General features: G+C 41.6%; 1 protein-coding gene across 2 annotated transcripts; it reads left to right on the top strand.

Annotated features, from left to right (window-relative positions):
• Positions 1-1,920: 1,920 nt before the first annotated feature.
• On the top strand, positions 1,921-24,552 carry CEP55 (centrosomal protein 55). 2 transcript variants are annotated; one of them, XM_081553893.1, is made up of 10 exons: positions 1,921-2,193; positions 3,709-3,765; positions 4,155-4,349; positions 6,351-6,626; positions 9,643-9,711; positions 17,584-17,734; positions 18,971-19,284; positions 20,601-20,672; positions 21,334-21,459; positions 23,423-24,552. In XM_081553893.1, exons 3-10 carry the CDS (start codon positions 4,167-4,169, stop codon positions 23,621-23,623), a joined length of 1,392 nt encoding a protein of 463 aa, XP_081410019.1. In that variant the 5' UTR covers positions 1,921-2,193; positions 3,709-3,765; positions 4,155-4,166; the 3' UTR covers positions 23,624-24,552. The 2 variants fall into 2 exon arrangements, with proteins under 2 accessions (XP_081410019.1, XP_081410007.1); XM_081553881.1 differs by lacking the exon at positions 3,709-3,765.
• The last annotated feature ends 1,844 nt before the right edge of the window (positions 24,553-26,396 follow it).

The following is a 26,396-nucleotide window of genomic DNA, read 5'->3' as shown; positions in this document are numbered from 1 at the left end:
CATCAAATCTGAACAAGAGTCTTACTGGGTAGAATATTCTTGGTTGTAGCTTCTTCACTTTTACCACTTTAAATATACTGCGTCATTTCCTTCCGGCTTGTAGAGTTTCTGTTGAGAAATCAGCTGATAGGTAGGCCAATAAGCCTCCTGCCTACTCCTCTTCCTTAGGGGTCCCCAGTCACAGGGGGAAGTTCCTGCCAGAAGAAGGGGCCCTGTGGAGCAGATGTGTAATTAGGGTGTCTGGCCCAGCAGGCCCAGGCACCAGACCCCTGTCTGTCAGGTGCCACCCCTCTTCACACAGTTCCTACCACTTCCTGTCTTTTCTCTCCCCATTTGACACCAGGCTGAGCAGGCAGATCTTTTTCTCTCTCTCATCCAAGACATTTATAAATTTCTAGGGAGACTAATTTTGCCCTTGCTCTCAACTCTAGGCAATGAATAGCATTCACAGCTTCACTAATCGTTTGCCTCAACTTCCTCCCACCCTAATTCCATTTGATAGATTAATACAACAGATATGAAAGAGCCCGATTCTAATTTTTCTATCAGAAATGTGAGCTCCTTGGAAGCACAGACCAAACGTCATCTTCTTGCCTTTTCTTTTATTCTTTAAAATTCTATACATGGTTTCTCATCCACTCTATTTAACATAGGAGTTTGTTGCTTTTTTGGGGGGGTGGGGTGGAGCTTCCCAGGTATCTCAGCGGTAAAGAATCCACCTGCCATGCAGGAGACTAGGGTTCAATCCCTGGGTTGGGAAGATCCCTTGGAGAAGGGAACCTCTATCCACTTCAGTATTCTGGCCTGGAGAATTCCATGGACTGTCTAGTCCATGGAGTCGCAGAGTCAGACACGACTGAATGAGTTTCATTTGTTGCTTTTTATTTAATAATGGCTGACATCAGTAGAGTATTTACTAAACATCATGCACCTCACATGGATTTTCTCATTTAATGCACATAACTGTCCTATGAAGTAGATATTACTATCATTTTATAAATCAGGAAGTTGAGGCTCGGAGAGCTTAAATAATTTATTCAAGATCACACAGCTAGTAAGAGGCAGTCAGGCTAAACTCATTTCTAATCCAGCGTTTAACCCTTGTATGACACTATTTTCCGAGGATGGTTTGCTACTGTAGCCTTTTTTCTGTATAGCGTTTATGCTTGGTCTGAGAATGTCAGGCCTTGCCAAACGCGTTCTGTGCCTGTTTGTTTTAGCGAGAGAAAGTCCTCAAAGTCCAGGTAACCATGACCCGGATTTAACCAATAGATGCCAAGCCAGAGGGCAGCAATCTGGAGCAAACGCCTGCCTAGCTCGCTTCCTCTAGAGCTCCTAATCACAGCATTCAAACTGGGCGTGCCTATCAATCCTTCCACCTGCTTCACTCCACATGGCTCCACCCTGATTTCTGGCAGGATGAAGGTTCACCCCAAGAGGAAAACAGGGAGGCTGTGCCCCCTTGTGGAATCCAGTTCTCCCATTTCATAGAGGGCGAAACTGGTACTCAGAAGGGCGAATCAAGCTCAAGGACGCAGAACGAGTTCGTTAGTCCCAGCTCTCAGTCACTGGATTTATCTCTCTCAGCATTCTAATTTGCTTCAGCCCCAAAGCAGACAAACACAAATCAGTTCTTCACAAAGAAACCTAGAGTTGAGGTCTAAGACCTCAGAAAAGCGTTGACAAAGTCCCAGAAAACGTCGGCGGATCCGGGAGATGCCTTCCCGGCCTGGGCACCTTCCTCTCCACTTCAGCCCCACCCCTCCACCCGCCCCCCAGCTACATCCCGCACCCCTGTCTCGCTCAGGTTCCAGGCCCCGCCCCTGGAGGCCGCAGCCAATCGGAGAGCCTCGCCCCCGCCGGCAGTGACGTGCCCCGCCCCGCAGCCGCGGGATTCAAACTCCCGGAAGCAGCTCCCGCGCCAAAGGGTGTGACTGGGCCGACACGAGCGCCGCAGTTCGCCTCAGGTGCTGGCTGGCTGCGGGGAGGCGACCGCGGAGGGTGGCGGAGGAGGCCAGGACCCGCAGCCTTGAGGCCGGGTGTGACCGCGGGGGAGGCGGGATCAGTGAGAGATCGCGTTGGCTGGGATTCAATCTCTGCCTACCTTGGAGCCAGTCGCCGTTCCCTGGCGCTCACTTTGTGCCTGTCCCCGGGAGGCCGTCGCCGATTGGATCCCCGCTTTCAGCTCTGCCCGTGAGTATTACCATCCTCTTTGAGACAAGCGCAGGGAGTTCTAGTGACTTGGCCAAGTCCTTTCTTAGTACAGCATTTTGCGGATTAGCAAGCACTTTCATGTCTATTCTGCAAACATCTTCACCTCAAAGGTGAGAAAAAAGGTGCCCGTTTTTGCAGTTTTCTTTGCCTCTCTTCCCGCGGGAGATCTCATGTGAAGGTTTTTGTAGATTTGCCTCCACTTGTAGAAGACGTGGCCTGTTAGTAGATGCTTTGTGCCCTTTACTAGGTATCTTAATTTTTCACCTTAGAGTGGACAGAAATCCAGGGCTAACCTTTTCTGGTGGCTTAGTGGTGAAGAATTCGCCTACCGATGCAGGAGACGAGGTTCGATGCCTGGGATGGGAAGATCCCCTGGAGAAAGACATGGCAACCCACTCCAATATTCTTGCCTGGGAAATTCTTCATGGACAGAGACGCATGGTGGGCTACATACAGTCCATGGGGTCGCAAAAGAGTGGCACGGGACTTAGCGACTAAACAACAATAACATACAGGGTGACCCTAAAGATCAGTTTCATAGAGAAGCCTTCCCCACCGCAGGGTCTAAGTAGATCTCCCTTACTTTTACTTGTATCATTTATCACTGTATTTTTCTTTTACTGGATAACCTTTGTTTTACAATTTGAGGATCTCTATTTGTTTCCTTGTTATTGCCTGCCTCCTGTGCTAGATTGAACGTTCTGTTATGTAAGGGACATGTCTCTCTTTCATTCTTGTTTTCAGCCAGTTTTTACCCAGCACCTATTATGCTGCCTGGTAAATTAGGTTCTCCAATATTTTTTGAATGCATGAATAGTATCATATTCTTCTGGCTTCCTTAGTTACATTATTATTATTTTATTTTGGGGTCCATAGGTGAGAAACTGCTTTTTAACCTCCCTAATTAAAGCTACTTTTATTATGTGCTCAGTATAGACTCAGAGAAGGCAATGGCACCCTACTCCAGTACTCTTGCCTGGGAAACCCCATGGACGGAGGAGCCTGGTAGGCTGCAGCCCATGAGGTCTCGAAGAGTACTTCACTTTCACTTTTCACTTTCATGCACTGGAGGAGGAAATGGCAACCCACTCCAGTATTCTTGCCTGGAGAATCCCAGGGACGGAGGAGCCTGATGGGCTGCCGTCTATGGGGTCGCACAGAGTCAGACACGACTGACGCGACTTAGCAGCAGCAGCAGCAGCAGTATAGACTTGGGTTCATCTTTAGGTAGGGAAGATCCCCTGGAGAAGGAAATGGCAACCCACTCCAGTATTCTTGCCTAGGAAATCCCATGCACAGAGGAGCTTGGGAAGGCTATTAGTCCATGGGGTCGGAAAAGAGTCAGACATGACTTAGCAACAAAGCTTCTCCTTACTTCCTTGTTCTTAATTCCTGCCATTCCTGAATTCTTTGAATATTGGGTCTCTTTTTCCTATAAATGCCTCATACTGAATTCTTCTCACTTCTGCCCACTGTGCTCTCTGAACATTACAGTTAAGAAGAACTGAAGTAGGCCTGTCTTCTAAAACAGAGGACGCACCATTATTTCAGGTAATGAAGTTTCAATGTCCAGATATTCAGAATTATATTATTTGTCATTCGCTTTTTATTCTGGAGTAAAGTTTGTCTTTGTGATCTACTTTCAGGTTTCGTTTAACGGCTTAATCATTGGTTATCCCTCTATTTTTTTTTTAATGAAACATTTCTATTGACGTATGACACACATAAGAATCCTGCACAGACGTACAGGTTGACATATTGAATACCTCCATGCATCTACCACCCGGATTTAAAATGTATATATTGTTGTTAGCAAGCTAGAAGCCATACCCACGGTATCACTTCTATTTACATAGAAAGGTTCTTCTGTTTAGCAGATACATTATTAGATCTTTTCAAACCTGAGATTTGACCTTGTAAACTCAGATTTCTTTTTACAGGCACTTTCAGAGATGTCTTCCAGAAATCCCAAAGATTTAATTAAACGTAAATGGGGACCAAAGCCTAGTAACTCCAAATCAGAAACTGCATTAGAAAAATTTAGGGGAGGAGTTGCAGCTTTAAAAACATCGACGGATGAAATCACAAGTGAAAAAGGAAAGCTGATTGATAAAGACAGACACAAACTTTCGGAGGTAAGACCTTTTAAACTGTAGTAAGCTTTACTATGGGAGATGAGAAAGTATATGATATAATCACTAAATGTGAACAACGAATCTAATCATGTCACCTTTGGGATTTAGATTTTAGCATGAAGTTTTAAAAACCCATTTAATCATGTATTTTGGCTACTTTACAAGTAATTTTTGTTTTCAGGTTGTTTTTTTTTTAAGGTAAAATTATTACAGATATCAGCATTTTGTGTTCTGTTAAACTATATTTCCCTAATTTACAGTTTGTTATGACATAGTCTGAAAAGGAGTTAGGAATATTAGAACTGGAAGGATTTAAAATTTAATCAGTTCAATTTATTTTGCAAGAGTACTTTTATTTTTCATAGTTAGAAAACAAATGATCTGTACTAAATAATATCATTGGTTTTCTTTAAATTTTGCTTTATAAGGCACATCATAAAACCAAATGATTTGTTATTTTTTTAAACACATATTGAGATGAATACTTATTCAAGCATGGAGAAATGATCTATCACCAATTCTTAGACCTAAAGATTATTTTGTAATCTGGTGAAAGAATCTAGTAGCTTTCCTGAGAGCTCTCTTTCCAGTTCACTTTACTTCTGACAAGCAATGGCTGTCAAAATCCCTTTATAATCAATTGAAATTAAACTTCCTATAACTTCTACCAGTTTGTTCTAGGTATGTCCATTAAAGCTACACAGAACAAGTCTTTTTTTTTTTTTTTATCCAATTGACAGCTTTTCAGGTGTCCAAGGCTTCCCAGATGGCACCAGTGGTAAAGAACCCCCCTGCCAATGCAGGAGATTTAAGAGACAGGGTTTCGATCCCTGGGTTGGGAAGATCCCCTGGAGAAGGGCACGGAAAGATATTCCAGTATTCTTGCCTGGAGACTCCCATGGACAAAGGAACTGGACAGGCTACAGTCCATAGGGTTGCAAAGAGTCGGACATGAATGAAGTGACTTAGCATGCATGCATGCAGATATACAAGGAAATCTTGCTTCCTCTCACTTATCTATAGGCCAGCCCCATATTCTTCAGCTTTCCTGGCTTTTTCTCATCCTGGTCACTTTTCTGAACACTTTTCTGGTGTTCATGTCCCTCTTGAATTAATGCTTCCAGATTGCACACAGTCACAAACACAGATTGAAACAGTACTATTATTTCCCCTAATCTGGATGATGTACTCTATGAAATCTTAGAATTGTATTGGCTTCTTTGGTAACTGTGTCATAATACTGTCTTATCTTAACCTGGTAGGCAACTAAAAATCCTCTCATCATTTTCACACAACCATCCAACTCTATGTGCCCGTCTCTATTTGAACAACTGTTTTTCCTGCCCACTCTCAAATGTGAGTTTTTAGTTTTAAGTTTTTTTCCCTTTGTCAGCATGTAAAGCCTTTTTACTTACTTTTTCTATTATCTCTATATTAGTGCTTTCTCCTTTTTACCAGCAAGAGTTTAACTAACATGCCTTCTTTATCTTCCCAGTCCTTGAAAATGTTGAACACTCCCTTGAAGATCACCTTCTAGATTTGATGCCAAATCATTTATTAACAAAAAACAAGTTTATGAATGTACTTTTATCCAGTGATAATATTCTGTAATATCTGAATTCTGTTGCTTCATCAGTGAGCATGTATGTCTTTGTGTGACTCAACTTTTAGCCATTAAGATGACTAGAATTGGCATGATAGGGGAATGATTAGCAGATACTCAGGTGAGAGCCAGCTTTTCCTTAAGTTTCTAAGTGGTCTTTCCTTTCTGCGTCCATGTGCCATTCATTTTATATATATCTTAACCAGAGCACTTATCATACTGCATTAATGTATTGGTCTAACTCTTTATGAGCTCTCTGAGCATTTTTTTGGTCCTGCTATCTGGTATAATGCTGACTTGATACATAATAAATACTTCCTAAATGCTTGTTGTAATGTACTATTTATTTTTGTGTTTGACCTGGCCTTGTTCTAAGATTCTTCTTAGTTTATATCTAGATAATTCGAGTCCTTGAAGCTGAGAGAGAGAAGAATGTTTATCGCCTCACAGAGAAGGACAAAGAAATACAGCGACTCAGAGACCAGCTGAAAGCCAAGCATAGCACTACTGCATTGCTTGAACAGCTGGAAGAGAAAACAAAGGAAGTTGAAAGAAGAGAACAATTGTTGAAATCCTTGTCTGAAGAGACAGATGTGTTGAAGAAACAGTTGTCTGCTACAACTGCAAGACTTGCTGAACTTGAAGGCAAAGCCAATACACTTCATTTATCACAGGTACTAATTTCTTTAAAACCTGATTTTTTTTTTAATCTTTTCTGATATAGTCTATAATTCTTATGAAGAATGGGTTTGTTAAAACATGCTTGTCAAATGGTGAAACAATATAGTATACTAACAGGTTTACTTTTTTTTTTCATAGTCTGGTTCCTCTCTATAAGCAAAAATAGGTAATATGGCTCCCTCCACTGACCATACCGTTTCATTGTTTTGCCCAAGGGAGTATTCAGAATACAGACTGTGCTGTGTATCAATAGCCAGGAAGATTTTGTTGAATTCCTTTTTTCTATAGTTTGTATTGTGAGAACAATGGCTTCATTTTTTGGTTATTTTTCATATTTGAGATACCTAATTAAAATAGCAAGTATGCTTTTCTCCCGTCTTGTGTTTTAGAGTCACTAGTGTAGTAGAAAGAGCAGGGATTTATGGGTAGGCAGATCTGAGTTCAGATTCCACTTGCTAGCTGTGTGAGTCTAAAGAAATCCCTTAACCTCTCTAGCCTTAGAAACAAATGCTAGAATTCACCAGACCCCTCTCCTGAGTCTCAGTTTCCACATTAGTAAAATGAGGATAAGAGTACTGGAGATTAAACGTTACAATATACGTGAATAACCTAGCAGAGTGCCTGGTATGTGAAGTGGAAGTCAGTCAGTTGTGTCTGACTCTTTGTGATTCCATGGACTGGAGCCCGCTAGGCTCCTCTGTCCATAGGATTCTCCAGGCAAGAACACTGGAATGGGTTGCCATTTCCTTCTCCAGGGGATCTTCCCAACCCAGGGATCAAACCCAAGTCATTGCAGGCAGACTCTTTACCATCTGAGCCACCATAGTGCTAAATAAATAGTTTCTTATTGATCAGACCTTTGATTCTCTTGAAAATTTGGACATGTGAATAATACTAATACTACAGGTATTAACACTACCTACAGAAGAAAGGGCACTTCTCTGGTAGCTCAGATGGTAAAGAATCTGCCTACAATGCAGGATACCTGAGTTTGATTCCTGGGTCAGGAAGATCCCCTGGAGAAGGGAATGGAAACCCACTCCAGGATTCTTGCCTGGAGAATCCCATGGACAGAGGAGCCTGGTGGGCTACAGTCCATAGGACTGCAAAAAGTCGGACACCACTGAGCCACCAAAACTTACTTACTTACAGAAGAAAATCTATTGCTTTCAAATAAATGCTTCAGTGATGTTAAGGGTCTTTGTACTTTATCTCCCCTTTAGAGTGGGGCTTCCTACTCTAAGAGAATTTGCCTGCCAATGCAAAAGATGTGGGCTTGAGCCCTGTGTCAGGAAGATCCCCTAGAGGAGGAAATGGCAACCCACTTCAGTATTGCCTGGAAAATCCCATGGACGGAGAAGCCTGGAGGGCTACAGTCCATAGGATAGCAAAGAGTTGGACACGACTGAGCAACTTCACTTTCACTTTTACTTAAACCTCAAGAATTAGTTTCTCTGCTTTTGAAGATGGAAATATAAATCTTAGTAGAAATGATAATTTAAAAAATGTATTCATATAGTCACTGTGGGATAGACCCTGATTCTGGGAAAGATTGAGGGCAGGAGAAGGTGACAACAGAGGATGAGATGGTTGGATGGCATCACCAACTCAATGGACATGGGTTTGGGTGGACTCTGGGAGTTAGTGATGGACAGGGAGGCCTGGCATGCTGCGGTTCATGGGGTTGCAAAGAGTCGGACATGACTGAGCGACTGAACTGACTGACTGACTCACTGTTAATTTCTGTATTAGTTAGCATATCTAATCACCTGACACCCAACCTCCAAATCTCAGAATCTTCTACACCCAGTGATTATTTTTCCGTTCATGTCACAGCTTATTTTAGGTTGGAGTGGAGGAGGCTTTGCTCCACAGAATCATTCAGAGATCCAGGTTCCTTCCTTCTAGTGGCTCCCCCATCTCTCAGACTACAGTCCTCCACCAGATCCTTTATACATAGCTCTGGGCTAGAGAGCATGTGAAGACTTGGGGTAACCTGTGGGGTCTAGGCCTAGGATTGACATATCTCATTTCTGCTTACATTCCATTGGACAGAATTCAGTCTCATGACCACACTCACCACAGGGAAGGCTGGGAAATGTGGTTTGCACTGTGCCCAGGGTAAAAGGAAAGAAATGTGATGAACTATCTCTGACATGGTTTCCACCTGAAGGACTAAATTTAGAGGAGGAAAGAGCACCTCTAGAGAAAAAATATATATATTTTGAGCTTTCTTGCCATCCTTCACACAAGTCTCTTTCCTCAGAGCCATTAAAAGACTGAAATGCAGCTTTTTATGAGCTTTGTTGGCTAGCTTTGGTACCTTACCACCTGGAAAATGAAAGTTATTGTCACTCAGTCGTGTCCAACTCTTTGCGACCCCATGGACTGTAGCCCGCCAGACTCCTCTGTTCATGGAATTCTCCAGGCAAGAATACTTTGAGGGGATCTTCCCAACTCAGGGATCAAACCTGGATCTCCTGCAGGTAGATTCTTGACCATCTGAGCCACCAACTTACCATCTACTTCCCCTCTTTTATTGCCTCTGAAAAAATGAAGAAAAAAGAGGAGACTATATTTTGAGTTCTATATGAATGAATACTAATTAATGCTATTGCTAATGTTGAATATAAATACAATTCTAGAAAACAAAATTTATCTTTCATTTGACAATTTAATATTTTCCAGATTTCATTTAAATAGGCCAGTTGCTTGGTTTTGTTTCCTGGTGAAAACCAGTGGGCTGTTTATATCCACTGAGGGCTAGTCTGGTGATTCTGGGGTCCAGATGACCTCAGAGGTCAAATTAGATATGAAATCTCAGGGTGTCCAATCTGCTTAGGAGGCCTCCAGGACATCTTAATTCTGCACTGCTACTCATCACCTGGAATGTACGAGTTCTGGATTTTGGGATATATGTGAAATATACTGTCTTATTATGAAGGTAAGTATAATGAAGAAACTTATGTTCTTAAATTATCATGTTAACTAATATTGATTTACTTACAGACTGTGGCTACAAGTTGCTTCAATTCATCAATGAATAATATTCATGAAATGGAAGTACAGCTGAAAGATGTAAGTTCGTTTGTATTTTATTAAGTTATGGCTAAAGAGGACTAATTCCTTTATTATTAAATTTCATGGAAATTGACAACAGTAATGCTGTAGCTTGAAAAAAATCTTTTGAGGAGATGAAGAAATGAATGGTTTGAGATCATCTCTCTGGGTTACCATGTTTAAGTCTCTTTCCTGGCATTCAAGAGGGCCAGATCCTCCAAGTATGGTCTCTTCAGGCTAGAAAGCCTTGGAAATCATCCATTTCTACCAAATAACTCAACAATATCCCATTTTCACTTAAATCTAATTTGCTCAACTATTTTATTATAATAATGTAATTTAATATGTATTGTTTTTTCTTTTTGTTTACCAGTGCTAGATGTCCTCTTTAGTTTAAAATTATTCCCTTGGAAACAGGATTTGCTTTCCTAGTTTGAAAAGGAAATACATTCTTTGTGTATTCACTATTTCTTTTTCCTAGAATTAGATATGGGGTTAGCTGTATTATTCCAAACTTATATTTTAAATGGATTGGTGAGTTGCATTGAAAATTAAATAAATTGGGGACATAGGACTAGTAGTCACAGTGTATTTTTTCAAATTTTAAGATTAGATATGCAAAGTATGAAATTCTTGATTTAATTATTGGGTCAATAGGTAGATACTGTGATTCCAGAAATATTACTGGCATGTCTACCCTGATCTAAGTATGCTCTTAAGAGTCCTATTTTATCTCATGTAGCAGGCATACCTTGAGGCCTATTTGATTTTCAAGAAAAGAATTTAAATTCGTTAGTGTCTGTGTGACTGGATTCTAGAGTACCCTTTTCAAAGTAATTTACCTCAGTTCAGTTCAGTTCAGTCGCTCAGTCATGTCCGACTCTTTGCGACCCCATGAATCGCAGCACGCCAGGCCTCCCTGTCCATCACCAACTCCAGGAGTTTACTGAAACCCATGTCCATCGAGTCAGTGATGCCATCCAACCATCTCATCCTCTGTCATCCCCTTCCCCTCCTGCCCCCAATCCTTCCCAGCATTAGAGTCTTTTCCAGTGAGTCAACTCTTCGCATGAGGTGGCCAAAGTATTGGAGTTTCAGCTTCAACATCAGTCCTTCCAATGAACACCCAGGACTGATCTCCTTTAGGATGGACTGGTTGGATCTCTTTGCAGTCCAAGGGACTCTCAAGAGTCTTCTCCAACACCACAGTTCAAAATTTACCTAGAGGTAGCTAATTTACCTAGAGGTAGCTAAAATAAAGAAGAAACACAATTCTTAAAGAACTATCAAAATAAGTTTTTTGTATGTCATGTATTATCCCCAGCATTTAGACAATTGGAAAGAATGACTAGATGAAATCTGGTGAAGTTTCTTGAATTTTATAGTGTCTCTTAGCAAAGTGCCTGAAAATAGATGCTGTTTTCTTAAACCCATGTATAATTTTTAGGCTTCTCAGTGCTAACTACTTCAAATATCAACTAAAGTTTTTTTTATGTAATGATGATTAGTCTGGGGTAGAACCTGAGAGTCTCCATTTCCAATAGCTTCAGGTGCTGCTGCACTGTTGGTGGTCTGAGGACCACTCTGTGAGAACCATTAACTTACATTTGAGGAGTGAGCGGTGGCCAAGCTCTGGTTATCCCTTTGGGATCTCAGCAGATCTTTCAGACCAGGGGGAGAATTATAGTTAAAGACTAGGAGCTGGGAAAAAGAAATCTCACTCCTCAGAGTCTACACCGTCACTTTATTGGGCTTTGGAGGACTCAGCCATTCTAATCCTATACCCTCTGCAGAGCTCCCACAAAACTTCCTGTAGAAGTTTGCCCACCTGTTTTAAGAATCAGTGTTGGTTAAGCTAAAATAAGTCCTAAAAATCTATTTTACTTTTCTTAGGGCCAAGCTGTATCATTCCTCAACTATCATTTAGGTCTGGCTCATATTTTGAAATAACTACATGGAGTTAATGCTGTAATCGCATTCCTGATAGCTCAGTTGGTAAAGAATCCACCTGCAACACAGGAGACCCTGGTTTGATTCCTGGGTTGGGAAGATCCCCTGGAGAAGGGATAGGCTAACCACTCCAGTGTTCCTGGGCTTCCCTTGTGGCTCAGCTGGTAAAGAATCTGCCTGCAATGCGGGAGACTGGGGTTCGATCCCTGGGTTGGGAAGATCCCCTGGAGAAGGGAAAGGCTAACCACTCCAGTATTCTGACTTGGAGAATTCCATGGACAGTCCATGGGGTCACAAAGATTCGGACACGACTGAGCACCTTTCACTTTCAATGCTATAATCGTTATCCAGTGTCAGTAACTTTAAAACCAAACAGCTAAATGTCAGTTTTAATAGACGTTTCTTGCTCTTGATTTAAAAAATCTGATTTTTAGGGAATTCCCTGGTGGTCCAGTGGTTAGGACTCTAGGCTTCTACTGCAGGGGGTATGGTTTTGATCCATTGTCGGGGAACTATGATCCATAAAGCCACATGGTGCAGCAAAAAAAAAAAAAAAAAATCTGACTTTTAAACAGAATTACTGAAGATAAATTATAATTATTTTTAATTTGGAAAAAGATCGAATGTACAAAAAGTTATAAGAATGGAAAATAGTACACAGAAGTCCACATAGTCTTTACCAAAATTGAACTCGTTAGCATTTTATCCCATTTTATACTTTCTTTCAGTCCCCACCCCTCTCCACACACATACACATACACATTCACACACAGACATAATATTTTTTCTGAACCATAAAATAGTTGCATATATCTACAGCCTTTTCAGCCTGTATACTCCAATGTATATTCCTAAGAATGAGGATGCCCTTACATGACCTCCGTACAGATATCACCTTTAATAAATTTAACATGGACATAATACTTCTGTGTAATCTACCATCCGTGTTCCAGTTTTGTCAATTGATGCACATTTTTTCTTCCTTCAATATAGGCTAGCATTTCAATCTCTGTTAGAGTTTTTGCCCAAGGAAATATTTAATGGATCCCTGCCAAAGCAGGAGGAAGAGCTTTCATGGCATTCCCCACAGCTTCACTTTACCTACTTCTGTATTTTTATTGATAACTTGGGTGAACATGATAAATGCATGTCTAACATGTGTAGAGACACAAAGCTGGAAGAGATAACTAACGTGAGGAGGACTCTAAAGATGCAAAACTCATAATGTCAACATCCACTGACAGCTATCAAATCTACTTTTTGTTGATTCTATAAAGAAATGAAAGAGTAGATACAGAGTCAGTGAGATCCATGGGGTTTCCCAGGCAAGAGTACTGGAGTGGGGTGCCATTGCCTTCTCCAATCAGAAGTAAAGAAATGTTTATTACTTTATTGAGGTAATATCGCCATCATGTGGCCCTTTAGAATAATGTCTCATCCTTGCTTTGGCAGCACATATACTAAAATCAGGCTTCCCTGGTGGATCAGATGGTAAAGAATCTGCAGTGTGGGAGACCTGGTTCTATCCTTGGGTTGGGAAGATCTCCTGGAGAAGGGAACAGCTACCCACTCCAGTATTCTTGCCTGGAGAATTCCATGGACAGAGGAGCTTGTCAGGCTACATACAGTCCATGGCATCGCAAAGAGTTGGACACGACTGAGCAACTAACACACACACACACACACACGTATATTTTACTTGAGTTGAGTTACACCCAGCAACTTTTAGTTAAGAACTTTATGTTTGTGCCATCTCTTTTCTGGCAGCCCTCAAGGATAAAAAGTCATACCTCCTGGCTGCCACACTTTAATCATTGATAATAATTAATTCCCCCAGGTCAAGGATGAATTATGACACAAAGGATACATATTATACACTTGTAAGACTACAGAAATAGTTATGATAGTTCTATGACAAAATGTCTTGATTACATTTTCATGCATTACTTAGTTAATGAGTAATAGATTTTTTAAAGTGTTTTATTCTTTTTGAATCACTAAATGTATTGTTCTACTGTGTGTAAGGAACTGCTAGATTCCTTCCTGCCCTCTCCTCCCTTCTCTGAACACTCTTAAACTCTGGTCTAGGTCTACAAGGCTTTCTGGTTCTTGCAGGCATTTTCTCCACCCCATGTTGTCAACGTCATTCACAAACATTTATCAGGCAGCTTCTAGGTACAGAAACACAAATAAGGAACTGTGAAATAAAATATCTAAACAAGCCTGTGCCCAGCTGTCCAGAGGGCTCAGGGTATAGTGAAGATAAGAAATATCATCAGGAAGCAATCAAGAGTTCATGAGTATAAGATCCCAAGTAGACTGAATGGACACAAAAATCACTAGTTGCTTACAAATAAGGGGAAGCTTGATGAGGAGAGTTATGGTGAGGAGCCTTGAATAATAAGCCTGGACTCACTGGAACTTGATGTAATGTGGCATTTAAGTGGGCAGCTAACATAGGAAGGGATTGTAGAGCACTCTGCACAAAAGGAAGAGGCACAGAGGATGTACATTATTGTGTAGACAACAAGGAAGCAGTGGAGGAGAGGAAAGGCCAGGCTGTGATTTGAAGAGATGGGAAGTGGCAGATTGTGGACAATTTTAATGTCAGCCTAAGGGAACCTAGCTTCAGTTTCAGCAAGTGTCATCCTGAAGCTTTAAAATATTCTGTTATTAATATAATTAAAACAACCTAGCACTTCGGGGGATCGAGGAAGAGGTTGAGCTGAACTTACTAGCTGTAGCTATTTTGCCTCAAAATATTAAGTGATCATTATATTAATTGACCTAAAGCTATTGGTCATGGCCTGTGTCTTGTCTCACTGTTCTTGATGAGGAAATCAGCCTCCAAGTGAGGATTTATAAATCCCTAAATTACCAAGATCCAACGGTGAACCACTGCTCAAGCAGGTATTTCTGTGGGGGTAGATAAGTCTTGGGCTTCCCTGGTGGCTCAGATGGTAAAGAATCCACCTGCAATGTGGGAGACCTGGGTTCGATCCCTGGGTTGGGAAGATCCCCTGGAGAAGGAAATGGCAACTCACTCCAGTATTCTTGCCTGGAGAATCTCATGGACGGAGGAGCCTGGTGGGTTACAGTCCACGGGGTCGCAGAGTCGGACATGACAGAGTGACTCACACTTTCATGTTAGGCAAGTCTTAGCACAAGTGGCACGGGCAGAGGGCTCAGTACCACTGAGCTTGGCCGTTGCTGAAGGGGTTTTAGCATCACTGTGTGTATCTCCTTCTGGGGCCCTTAACATTTTATGCCTGTGACATTAGATTTAGCTGTGCATGTTCTCTTTACACAAGTAGTCATTGAGACTTACTTCCTCAGCCTCCCAGAAACATAGAACAAAAAGGGGGCAGTCCCTGATAGCTCAGTTGGTAAAGAATCCACCTGCAATGCAGGAGACCCCTGTTTGATTGCTAGGTCGGGAAGATCCTCTGGAGAAGGGATAGGCTACCCACTCCAATATTCTTGGGCTTCCCTTGTGGCTCAGCTGGTAAAGAATCCGCCCGCAAGGCGGGAGACCTGAGTTCGGTCCCTGGATTGGGAAGATCCCCTGCAGAAGGGAAAGGCTACCCACTCCAGTATTCTGGCCTGGAGAATTCCATGGACTATATAGTCCCTGGGGTCGAAAAGAGTCAGACACGACTGAGTGACTTTCACTGTCACTTTCCATGCTCTTGGATGGAAGACCTAGATTGGAAAGGAGAGAAGAGTTGTAATCTCATTGCATTTTGGTGCTAAAGTATAAGCATTTCAAGACTTTGTTTGCCCTCTGCTACTCACAGGTGAATCTTCTTTGCTAGCTTTCAACTTGAATTTCTGTCCTGCTGCTACTGGCAAAACAGGGGGTATGGGTGAAAGGCAGGTGTTTATACAGTTGTGTACAGCCCTGGCAGGCTCCTTTGGCTTTGCCTTTGACTGAATTTCCAAAGATCCAATGGTTAAGACCAATGAGAGTTAGAATCAGAGTATATATGAATTTGTCCCAGTTAACAATCAAAATATCAATAGCATTTTTCACTAAAAAATTTCATAAATCTTTGGGCTTCCCTGGTGGCCCAGGGGTTAAGAATCCACCTTGCAATGCAAGGGACATGGGTTTGATCCCTAGTCCGGGAAGATACCACATGCTACTGGGTGTCTAAGCCCATGAACCTCAACTACTATTGCGAGAGTGTAGAGCCCATGCTCCGCAACAAAAGATGCCACTGCAGTGAGAAGCCCACACTCTCTGCAAGTAGAGAAAGCCCATGCACAACAATGATGACCCAGTGCTGCTGCTGCTAAGTCACTTCAGTCGTGTCCGACTCTGTGCGACCCCAGAGACGGCAGCCCACCAGGCTCCGCTGTCCCTGGGATTCTCCAGGCAAGAATACTGGAGTGGGTTGCCATTTCCTTCTCCAGTGCATGAAAGGGAAAAGTGAAAGTGAAGTCGCTCAGTTGTGTCCGACTCTTAGCGACCCCATGGACTGTAGCCTACCAGGCTCCTCCGTCCATGGGATTTTCCAGGCAAGAGTAATGGAGTGGGGTGCCATTGCCTTCTCCAGATGACCCAGGGCACCCAAAAATAAATAAAAAAAGTAAATATTAAAACCTTTCATAAACCTATACACGCCCGTCCATATATGCTACCTTGATTTATCCACTAAAGTTAACGTAGCTTCTTCTGTGAATATTTGCTAATATCTTGCCACAGATCAGGTGGAATGAGCCACAGAAAATGTAGATGAGAGTTTATAAAATTTTCCAACTTATGCTAGGTGGCTGGTAAAGCATAGCTAGGTTCTTATAGGAAAGATGTAACTGAAATGAAAAATTAACATGAGCAGTAGTGGTAAAGTAAACCACTTTCTCTGTTACCAGCTAACTTAAATAGATACTGCTTATTTTATTAATATTATCCATCATTCAAATAATTTCTCGACTATACACTGTATGCAAAAGCTGGGAATCCTTTTGGAAGAACATGGTCTGCCACTTCAAGGAACTTAATATAAAGAATCTGCCCGCAATGCAGGAGACATAGGAGATAATGGATTCGATCCCTGAATGAGGAAGATCCCCTGGAGTAGGAAATGGCAACCCACTCCAGTATTCTTGCCTGGAAAATTCCATGGACAGAGGAGCCTGACGGGCTATAGTCCATGGGGTTGTGAAAAGTAGGACTCAACTGAGTGACTAAGCACGCACCATCTATTTAAAACAGCAAACACAGAAAAAAGCTAATGATGGTTGGTAAAATAAGTTTTTAAAATATGTAGGTATGTGTTTATAGCAACTGAGTTCCTAAACCCCTATACAAACTAGATGAAAGTTCCCATTTCGGGATTTTTGAGCTCTAAAAGATGAAAACTGGTGGTAGAGAGAGGGGGTGGTGTTTGAGTTTGGTTCTCCGGGAGGCAGACACGAGATGGAGTAGTTAGCAGTGCAGTTTATTGGGGAGCCAATCTTTGAAAGGAAGAGGAAGGCCCAGGATTGAGGTGGGGTGGGGGGGTGGCACTGTCAGAGTGGGATGCACGCCTGACAGAGCCTCTGTCCACCCCTTGGAGAGCCCCCAGGCAGAGCCCTCCGGTGAGTGGAAATACCTCTTAAAGAGTACTGAGCACTGCATCTCCACCTCTGCCACAAAGACATCCTATTAACAGAGAATGATGTGGACACTGACATGAGGCAAACTGTATAGGAGACAGTGGACAAATGAACGTAACCCTGTGTGGACATGACTTGGCTATGTTATTTGGAATGCTGAAGGTGTGTGACCTTTGAACATGTCTCTGTGTGGGAAGCTTTACAGTGATGCCTGGAATCATTCTGTGATATGAGCCATCGAGTATTTACTTGCTGGGAAAGACTGCGTCCCATGTGGTCCCTTGTCCATTTGAAGGGTTTGGGTTTTGATTATTGATTTGCTTTCATTTTCACTTTGAGGCTCTGGAGAAAAATCAGCAGTGGCTTGTGTATGATCAGCAGCGAGAGGTCTACGTGAAAGGACTTCTAGCAAAGATCTTTGAGTTGGAACAGAAACTAGAAACAGCCCCTCAGACACTCCCGCAACAGACAAAAAAGACTGAATCAGAAGGTACTGGTATAAAAATGTTCTTCTGGATTGGCCTGTCTGACATTTTCCAAAAAGAGATGTATCAAATTTAGATTCTTATAGATCTGTGTTATAAAGTAAAACAAGAGCAGGTCTGCTAGCCCTGAAGTGAGAAATCCCATTTTAGCCAATCTTCTGAATTCATCTCCCATTGTTTTCTGATACCAGAGGGCCAGAGGCACAAGGTAAAGGGATCTTGCATCTCTGCAGGCACATTAGGTTTTTTCCACCTTGCAAGTCCTTTCCCTCCTTCAAAGTCCTGCTCCAGCTTCATTTCCCCTGGTGCTAGCCTTGTCAGTGACTATCTTGTTATTCCACTTCCCTTGAGCAGTTATTCATATCAACTCTAGGAAAAAGATTACATTTTTATACATGATCCTTCAATCATTTGAATCTCACCCTAGAACTGAGGTGAAGTTCTTATCAGTGATGCTGTCTGTTTGCCAAAGGTTTTGCAGCTTCTCTGATACTGATCTCCATTGAGTTGCACAAGAGCCTAAGAGCAGGGGCAGAAAGGATCATTATTCTCATTTTACAAATAGATTCAGCAGTTCCAGGTGATGAGCCAGGAAAAGAAAAACCTCTGTGCAAGGCACTCATTTAAATGACTGACAGCCCCACTGGCACTGGAGCCTTGAATTATAGAAAGAGAAGGCTCATAATATCAGAGCTTCACATTTGAATATTTAAAATGAAGCTAATGCTAAAACAGTATGAAAGGAATGTCTCTAGAGATAATTCAAAGCTGTTTATCCCTCAGGGGACAAAGTTACTACTGTATTGCCTTTATAAATTTGCTACGCGTAAAAGTAGATTTTTAATTATGGGTGAAGTCTAGCTTTTTCCTTTGGTAATATGATTTTTCTTTTCTCTTTCCCTCTCTTATTTTCTCTCTCTTACTTTCTCTCTCTGTTTCATCAAAGTGGTATATGGGTTAATGTCTCTATTTGTTGATTTGTTTTCTTTAGACATTAGTGACATCCCCGCCCCCAGAATAATTATGTTACTGTTTCTATTCATTTTGTAACTTCAGGTAGTATACCTGAACTTCTGTTTCTTGTTCTGTCAAACATCAACCTTGATCCCTGTCTCTTGAGTCTTCATTTTTAAAGATGAGGAAATAATGCGATCATGCTTACAGAAACATATTTACATTTATTTCTTCAGGAAAATTACCGATTTTGTAAAGTGAGTTGTGCTATGATGTGTTTGTCACAGATTATCTTCAAGAAGAAAAGCAAAAATTTTACAACCATCTCTTGGCAAATGCAAAAAAAGATCTTGAGGTAGAACGGCAAACCATAACTCAGCTGAATTTTGAACTGAGTGAATTTCGAAGAAAATATGAAGAAACCCAAAAAGAAGTGCAAGATTTAAATCAACTGTTGTGTTCACAAAGAAAGGCAGATGTACAACATCTGGAAGATGACAGGCATAAAACAGAGAAAATACAGAGGCTCAAGGAAGAGAATGATCTTGCCAGAGAAAAACTTGAAGACGAGAAAAAGAGATCTGAAGAGCTGTTATCTCAGGTGAGTCTAACCAGCATGGTTTTCCATGGTTCATAATCCAGAATTTTCATGGTACCTACTAAGTGTCAGGGGCTATTTTAACTACTCAGGAACCAGCATGGAACAACACAAGTTCCTACCCCCTCATAGGAGTTCATGCTAAGAAGAGAGACAGACCATAAGCAAGTACCTAAATAAAACAGGGTAGTATGATTGAGAGAAATTGAGGCCAGTGAAGGCCTCACTGAGGAGATAGTATTTGGACAAAGCTGATGGCAAGAAGGCACCAGCAAGGTGAGTGGCTGGGAATTCCCTCCTGGTGAAGGGATCATAGAAACAAAGGTTCTGAGTGAGGAGGAGGTAGGCATGTGTGAGAAGCTGAAAGTGGGGAGTGAGGAGGAGGTAGGCATGTGTGGGAAGCCGAAAGAGGGGGATCCAGGTTGATTCCTAGGCTGGCACTGTGAACTGTTCTCAAGTGAATTCACTGTATACCTACCATGTTGTCACTATGCTCATAGCCAGATCTGGAATGTCTGTCTCAGTAATGCTGGCATTATCACATTAGATTTATTAGAATTGAGTACTATTTCAACAGAAACTTATTAAGTTTTTCCCGGCAGCATGAAATAATGGAAAACACATAATTTGGGGTCCATCCCAGGTCTCTCATTGAGGATGTGTGGCCTGAGGAAAATCAGCTAACTTCTCTGACTGACAGGTTATTTGTGTGTCAAATTAATAATAATAAATCTTATAACCTCTTCTCACCTCATAGGACTTTTGTGAAGGTCAGCTTAGAGAAGGTGAAAGTGCTTTGTAAATTAAAGGGCTAGATAAATGTTAGTTACTGCTACTCTTAGAATAGTGATTTCTAAAATCCTCCAAAATTTGAGAGAAAGGGGAAAAATGGTCTATAACATTTGCCTTCTCAGTCTTTACCATGCTCACTTCTGCCTAGAGGCGTGAGCAGTGATATTTACAAAAGATTAAGCAGAAAGGATTGAAAATTTTGCTCCAACTCCGTGGCTGAGGAGGCCAAGCTCTGCCAGCTTTCTTATCCTACTCAGAAATATCAGTGGATGTTAGGACCTGCTTGTCCACTGCAACTTAGCGCTTTTTGTCTACATTCAGTCTGTGCCTCAGGGAACTTGGTCCGGGCGGTACTGCTCAGCTGCTTACATAGATAGCTGTCTAACCACAGCTGGAAGGACTCGCCCAGAAGAGCAGGTGTTGCCCTGGTTAGAGATGTGACATTTGCGAGCCTTTCACTCATCCTGGGTCAAGATCAAGCTATAAAAAGTTGATGGGACAGTGTTGGTTCTATTTACATCTTACAGGTCCAGTTTCTTCACATGTCTCTGGTGAAGCAGCAGGAGGAACAAACAAGGGTAGCTCTGTTGGAACAACAGGTACTCGTGAGGGTTCCTTCTAAATTCAGTTTAACCTTTGAGAAAATGCAATTTTTCCTAATGTTTACACTGTTGTATGAAGAACCATTTGTAAGTTCTAGAAAATGTTTTTTTAAAAAACTTTAACAAAAGTATTGAAAGTGACTACTTGTGCCAGCCATATATTCCCATTACTATCTTTAGGCTAAACCAAATTCTCTAAGGTGACATGGCAATTTTCTTGACAGGTAAATGTTTACCTTAGCAAAATTTCTTCTTCCCTAAATGGCTGGTAGTCTGACAGGATGTTGCTAATAGAACTACTTGATAACTTCAAGTAGAACTCAAAGAGAGACCAATTACTCTCAGAGACCAGAGAATTTTAGTATATTCGAAACCAGGGAACAGCCATCTCCTTCCCTTCCCCACAAAAAGGAGGATGAGGAGGACAGATTCTAACCAGCAACTTCTTAAGCTGCTCCTCACTCACTTAGACCTCACGCTTTGGCTTTGCTCCTTGGACAGAGCTTCTTCATTTATCAACATCTCCCTGTGCTCAGAGGAGTTCTTGCTCTGATGGCACAACATGTTTTTTTCTTGTGATACTAAAGAAACATCCAGTCAGGAAAACTAGACAGTATATAGTAGCTGTCACTGTCTTGTCTTGGGCACTTTTTTCCAGATGCAGGCATGTACTTTAGACTTTGAAAATGAAAAACTTGACCGTCAAAATATGCAACATCAATTGCATGTAATTCTTAAGGAGCTCCGCAAAGCAAGAAATCAAATAACACAGTTGGAATCCTTGGTGAGTCTGGAATGGTTAGACAAAAACTTATTTCATTTTTCTTTTTCTGCCATCTTTCTTTTTCTGCCATCTTTCTATTTATATGTCAAAGCGGTTCCCAAAATAGTAGGATACAGTTTAAGAATAGCTGTTTCTTAAATTAATCAAATCAAATCCTTTGCCTCATTTGAAGCATCTGCCCTTTGAGCATCAGTTCAAAGTACTAGACAGAGGAACATTACCAGCCTCTTGGTAATGATAACATTACCAGTGCCTGAGATCATCCCCACCCACTCTGGGCTCTGTGATTCTAGAAGCACTGAACAGAGCTTCACCTGGGGGACACAGGGAGCAAGGTAGGGCAGTTTTAGATCCTGAACTGAAATTGTCTTTTCTCTTTAAAAAAAAAAAAGAAAGAAAAAATTGCTGCTTTTAGGGTTAATGGACTATTACTGTTAATACACTCTTGTAGGCATACTGAATTAAGCACATTCTGTGGATTACCTTGAACACATAACCTTTTAAAACATTAACCTTTTTAATAACATTGCTTCTATGAGGAAATGGTTTTGATTTACCTATTTTCACTCTACTAATAAGCTTTGAGGGACTTCCCTGATGGCTCAGTAGTAAAGAATCCACCTGCCAATGCAGGAGATCATTTGATTCCTGGGTGGGGAAGATCCGCTGGAGAAGGAAAATGGCAACCCACCCTAATATTCTTGCTTGGGAAATCCTATGGACAGAGGAGCCTAGTGGGCTACAGCCCATGGGGCTGCAAAAGAGTTGGACACAAATTAGAAGCCAAAGAACCACACAGTAAGCTCTGGACCAAACCTGTTAGGTTCTGTCCCATTAGCCCATATTTTGTATATGATCCTTGTATTGTAGAATATTTGCACAGGGTGAAATGTTACAAATAGAATTCTTCAGTTTTCAAAAGAGAAAAAAAGCAGTTTTTAAAATCATTCACAATTTCTTTATGAATGCTGCTAAGTCACTTCAGTTGTGTTCAACTCTGTGCGACCCCATAGACGGCAGCCCAACAGGCTCCCCCGTCCCTGGGATTCTCCAAGCAAGAAATAAAAGACAGAAAATAAATTTTTGGCTCTGTTTATAACATTGATTTTTACCATAATATTTAAAATTGAAATTTATAATTCATTTCTATTTATGACTATTTATCAAAGTACAGGAAGCCGAAGAGTATACAAATGAATCCATAATTTTCCTGTACTTTTCTTTGTTTTCCTACCATTCATCATCTTCACAGTATGCTGTAAAATGTTCATTTTTAGCTTTACTGACTGTTCTAAATTTCTCAGGGGAAAAAACATGAAAATGAGACATCACAAATGAATTATACAGTATCTTAGTCATTCCTGTGTGTAACCTGTTTGACCTGCAAAAATTTTTTGCTGCTCTTAATTCCATGCAGTTCTTTATTGGGGAAGTTGCCCGTCTTTAACCTAGCAATGTCAGCATTGCCCATAGGCTCACCTTTACATGTGACTGTAAGCATTTTAATAAAACCTGCTATGTAAACGCCTGATCCTAGTACTTCCTGGGTAATTTCAGTGATTTATAGCAACCTCATAAGGGCTTCCCAGGTGGTGCTGGTGGTAAAGAATCTGCCTCCCAATGCAGGAAACATAAGAGATATGGGTTTGATCTCTGGGTAGGGAAGAGCCTCTGTAGAAGGGCATGGCAACCCACTCCAGTATTCTTGGCCTGGAGAACCCATGGACAGAGAATCCTGGTAGGCTGCAGTCCATAGCGTCACAAAGAGTCAGACACGACTGAAGCGACTTAGCATGCATGCGTAACCACCTCATAAGTTACCAGTGTAATACCAGTGACCAGAGAGATTCAGAAGAAAATCTAGCTAGAGGGCTGAAGCAACTGGAGTATCTATGGAGCAATTACAACTGCTGAATGGCAGGCCATCTATACAAACCATGTTCATTTGACACTTATTTTTCAGAAGCAGATTCGTGAGTTTGCCTTCACAGAGCCATTAGTCACTTTCCAAAAGGAGACTGAAAACAGAGGAAAAGTTGCCTCACCAAAAAGTCCCACTGCTGCGTTAAATGAAAGCCTGGTGGAATGTCCTAAGTGCAATATCCAATATCCAGCCACCGAACACCGAGACCTACTCGTCCACGTTGAATACTGTTCCAAGTAGCAATGTGATTATTCTGTTTTTGTGTCAAAAGATTCAATACTGTATCTTGCTTTAGCTAATGGACACTTTGAATTGCTTATTTCACCTCACATCAGAAAGTGCCTGTCTACCATTAAGACTCTAGCATAGCAGTGAATCATTGTTTTGTTTTTGTTTTTGTTTTTTTGCCTGCTTTGCATTTCCGAGCACTGAATGCTGAGACCACCAACATTTTGCACTGTTAAAGTACTTGATGAAGAAAAGATAGTTCAGGTTATTGCTTGTAGGTCAAATCTGTTACACCAACAAGCGAATATTTTATGTTTTTTGGATTTTTAAAAAATCAAAGGCAATGAACCAGGGATCTTTATTGTTATTATTTTTTAATCCAAGCACTTCATAAGCCTACCATTCTGACTTTGATATCCTTTATGAAGAGATGGTGATACTTTTTTCTTTTCATTTAAATTTCCTTTCTATGATAGAGCAGTTGTTAGAAAAGTTGGGCATTTTCTGCATCTTTATTGCTGCTTCCTGTTGAAACTGTAAACCTAGCTGTGTTTGAAGCACAAAGCAGATTCTGTTTAAGGAATACTCCTTACTAGCCACACAGTGTTTTTTGTAATGTTAAGTGGCTATACCTTTAACTTGAATTTCATCAGCACATGTTAGTTAGCTAAAATTGTTAAAATGAATTTTAACAAAACCACCGAGCCCTCTCTTTTGATATGCAAATGTTTTATTTATTTATTTTTGGCACTCTTGAAAGCTGGGTGATGTAATGAGCAAATATTTGCTTATCTGAATATTTTTATACATGTGTGCATAAACCAAGATTTCTTTTTTTTAACTTCTTCAGGTTTTCTAAAATGCTTAACACTGGGCTACTGTTGGTAATGTAAAGGAGAAAAGAATAAAGAATTATTTAATAAATTTTGCTATGAGAAGGGTATATGTATACAGACTGGTGTTTTAAGATTTCTGCCCCAAGAAGGGTGCCAGAGAGTTACAGATAAACATACAGTGTAAAATGATTTCCTTTAGGATTGGTTTGTTTGATCTTCTTGCAGTCAAAGGGACCCTAAAGTCTTCTTCAACACCACAGTTCAAAAACATCAATTCTTTTGTGCTCAGTCTTCTTATGGTCCAAATCAGGGTTTCTGGCAGGTGGGAAGCATGGAATGTGCCTTATCAACGAGTTCTCTAGCTGGATTTTGGTGTATCACTGAAGACAGAACTACTGAACTAGCCCAACCTTGACTCCCTGATGAAACAGAGTCCCAGAGAGGGACGTGACTTACCCAGGTCACTTAGCAGGTTTGTAGGAACATGAGGGAGGCCCTGACTCCCAATGGGAGTGGTTGTTAGAGCCACTACCATTTTGGCTAGTATGAAATGATTCCTGCAAAATTACTCTTTCCAAGATCCCCAGTGCTCTGCCTTCTAAGGCAAATCTGGTATTTGTTGGTCTGGTTCTCTTTATTTTCCTTATTGTTTGTGCTGTGCTCTCTGCTATGAAACTAATATTTTTTGGCTTTGGATGGTCGAGTGGGAAACATGAGTAAGACACTGAAGAATACGATCTATTGCTGTGCTGTGCTGTGCTTAGTTGCTCAGTCATGTCTGACTCTTTGTGACCCCATGGACTGTAGCCCACCAGGCTCCTCTGTCTATCGGGATTCTCCAAGCAAGAATACTGAAGCGGGTTGCCATGTCCTTTTCCAGGGGATCTTCCCAACCCAGGGACTGAACCCAGGTCTCCTGCATTGCAGGTGGATTCTTTACCAGCTGAGCTACCAGGGAAACTCCCAATCTAGTGGTGACACCCAGGGTAAAAGGTAGGTTCACCAAAGGTAAAAGGTAGGTTCAAGCTAGGGTTTTGCCCAGGATCTGAAGAGATCATGGAGAAAGGGGCAGAGAAGGCTGAGCCCTAGGGCACATCCTGTGGTCCACAAGTAGACAGGAGCACTCAGATTCAGATTAAAGTTGTGTCTCTCAAACCAAGCAACCAGAGAAAGAAGGAGTGGCATGCACCTGTACAACAATGAATTAGCACCTGACAATAACCTTCACTTTCTTGCTTGCCAGACACACTGTATTGATTTAACCCAAGGACCAACACATCTTCGACTACGACAGTTTAACAAGTATTACAGATAACTGTGTGTGTGTGTTAGTTGCTCAGTCATGCCCGACTCTTTGCAACCCCGTGGACTGTAGCATGCTAGGCTCCTCTGTCCATGGAATTCTCCAGGCAAGAATACTGGAGTGGGTTGCCATTTCCTTCCAGGAGATCTTCCTGACTGAGGGATTGAACCCCACTCTCCTGCATTGCAGGCAGATTCTTTACCATCTGAGCCACAAGAGAAGCCCCAAAATTGCCCTAAGGTTGTTATTTAGTTGCTGAGTCATGTCCACCTCTTTGCAACCCCATGGACTATATAGCCTGTGAAGTTCCTCTGTCCATGGGATTTCCCAGGCAAGAATACTAGGGTGGGTTCCCATTTTCTCCTCCAGGGAATCCTCCCAACCCAGGGGTCCAACCTGCGTCTCCTGCATTGGCAGGCAGATTCTTTACCACTGAGATACTGGGGAAGCCCTTGAAGGAGTCTCGCCTCTTTTAGGTGATATACCAAGCACAGGTTTCCTTACTTGGTTCAGCAAATATTTAACCCATCTGCAATGGACAACGTGTGGTGCCAGGCACTAGAGGTGGAGAGAGGGTACAGCAGGAACCACCTTAGAAGAGCCAAGGCAAGGTGGACATCAAGACTGACCAATGAATGACAGCACA

Source organism: Giraffa tippelskirchi, chromosome 2 (genome assembly GCF_054371585.1).
Source record: "Giraffa tippelskirchi isolate mGirTip1 chromosome 2, T2T-mGirTip1v1.2.pri, whole genome shotgun sequence".
NCBI lineage: Eukaryota > Metazoa > Chordata > Mammalia > Artiodactyla > Giraffidae > Giraffa > Giraffa tippelskirchi.
Note: the sequence above shows the minus strand (reverse complement) of the source record. Positions and strands in the feature narration are given on the sequence as shown.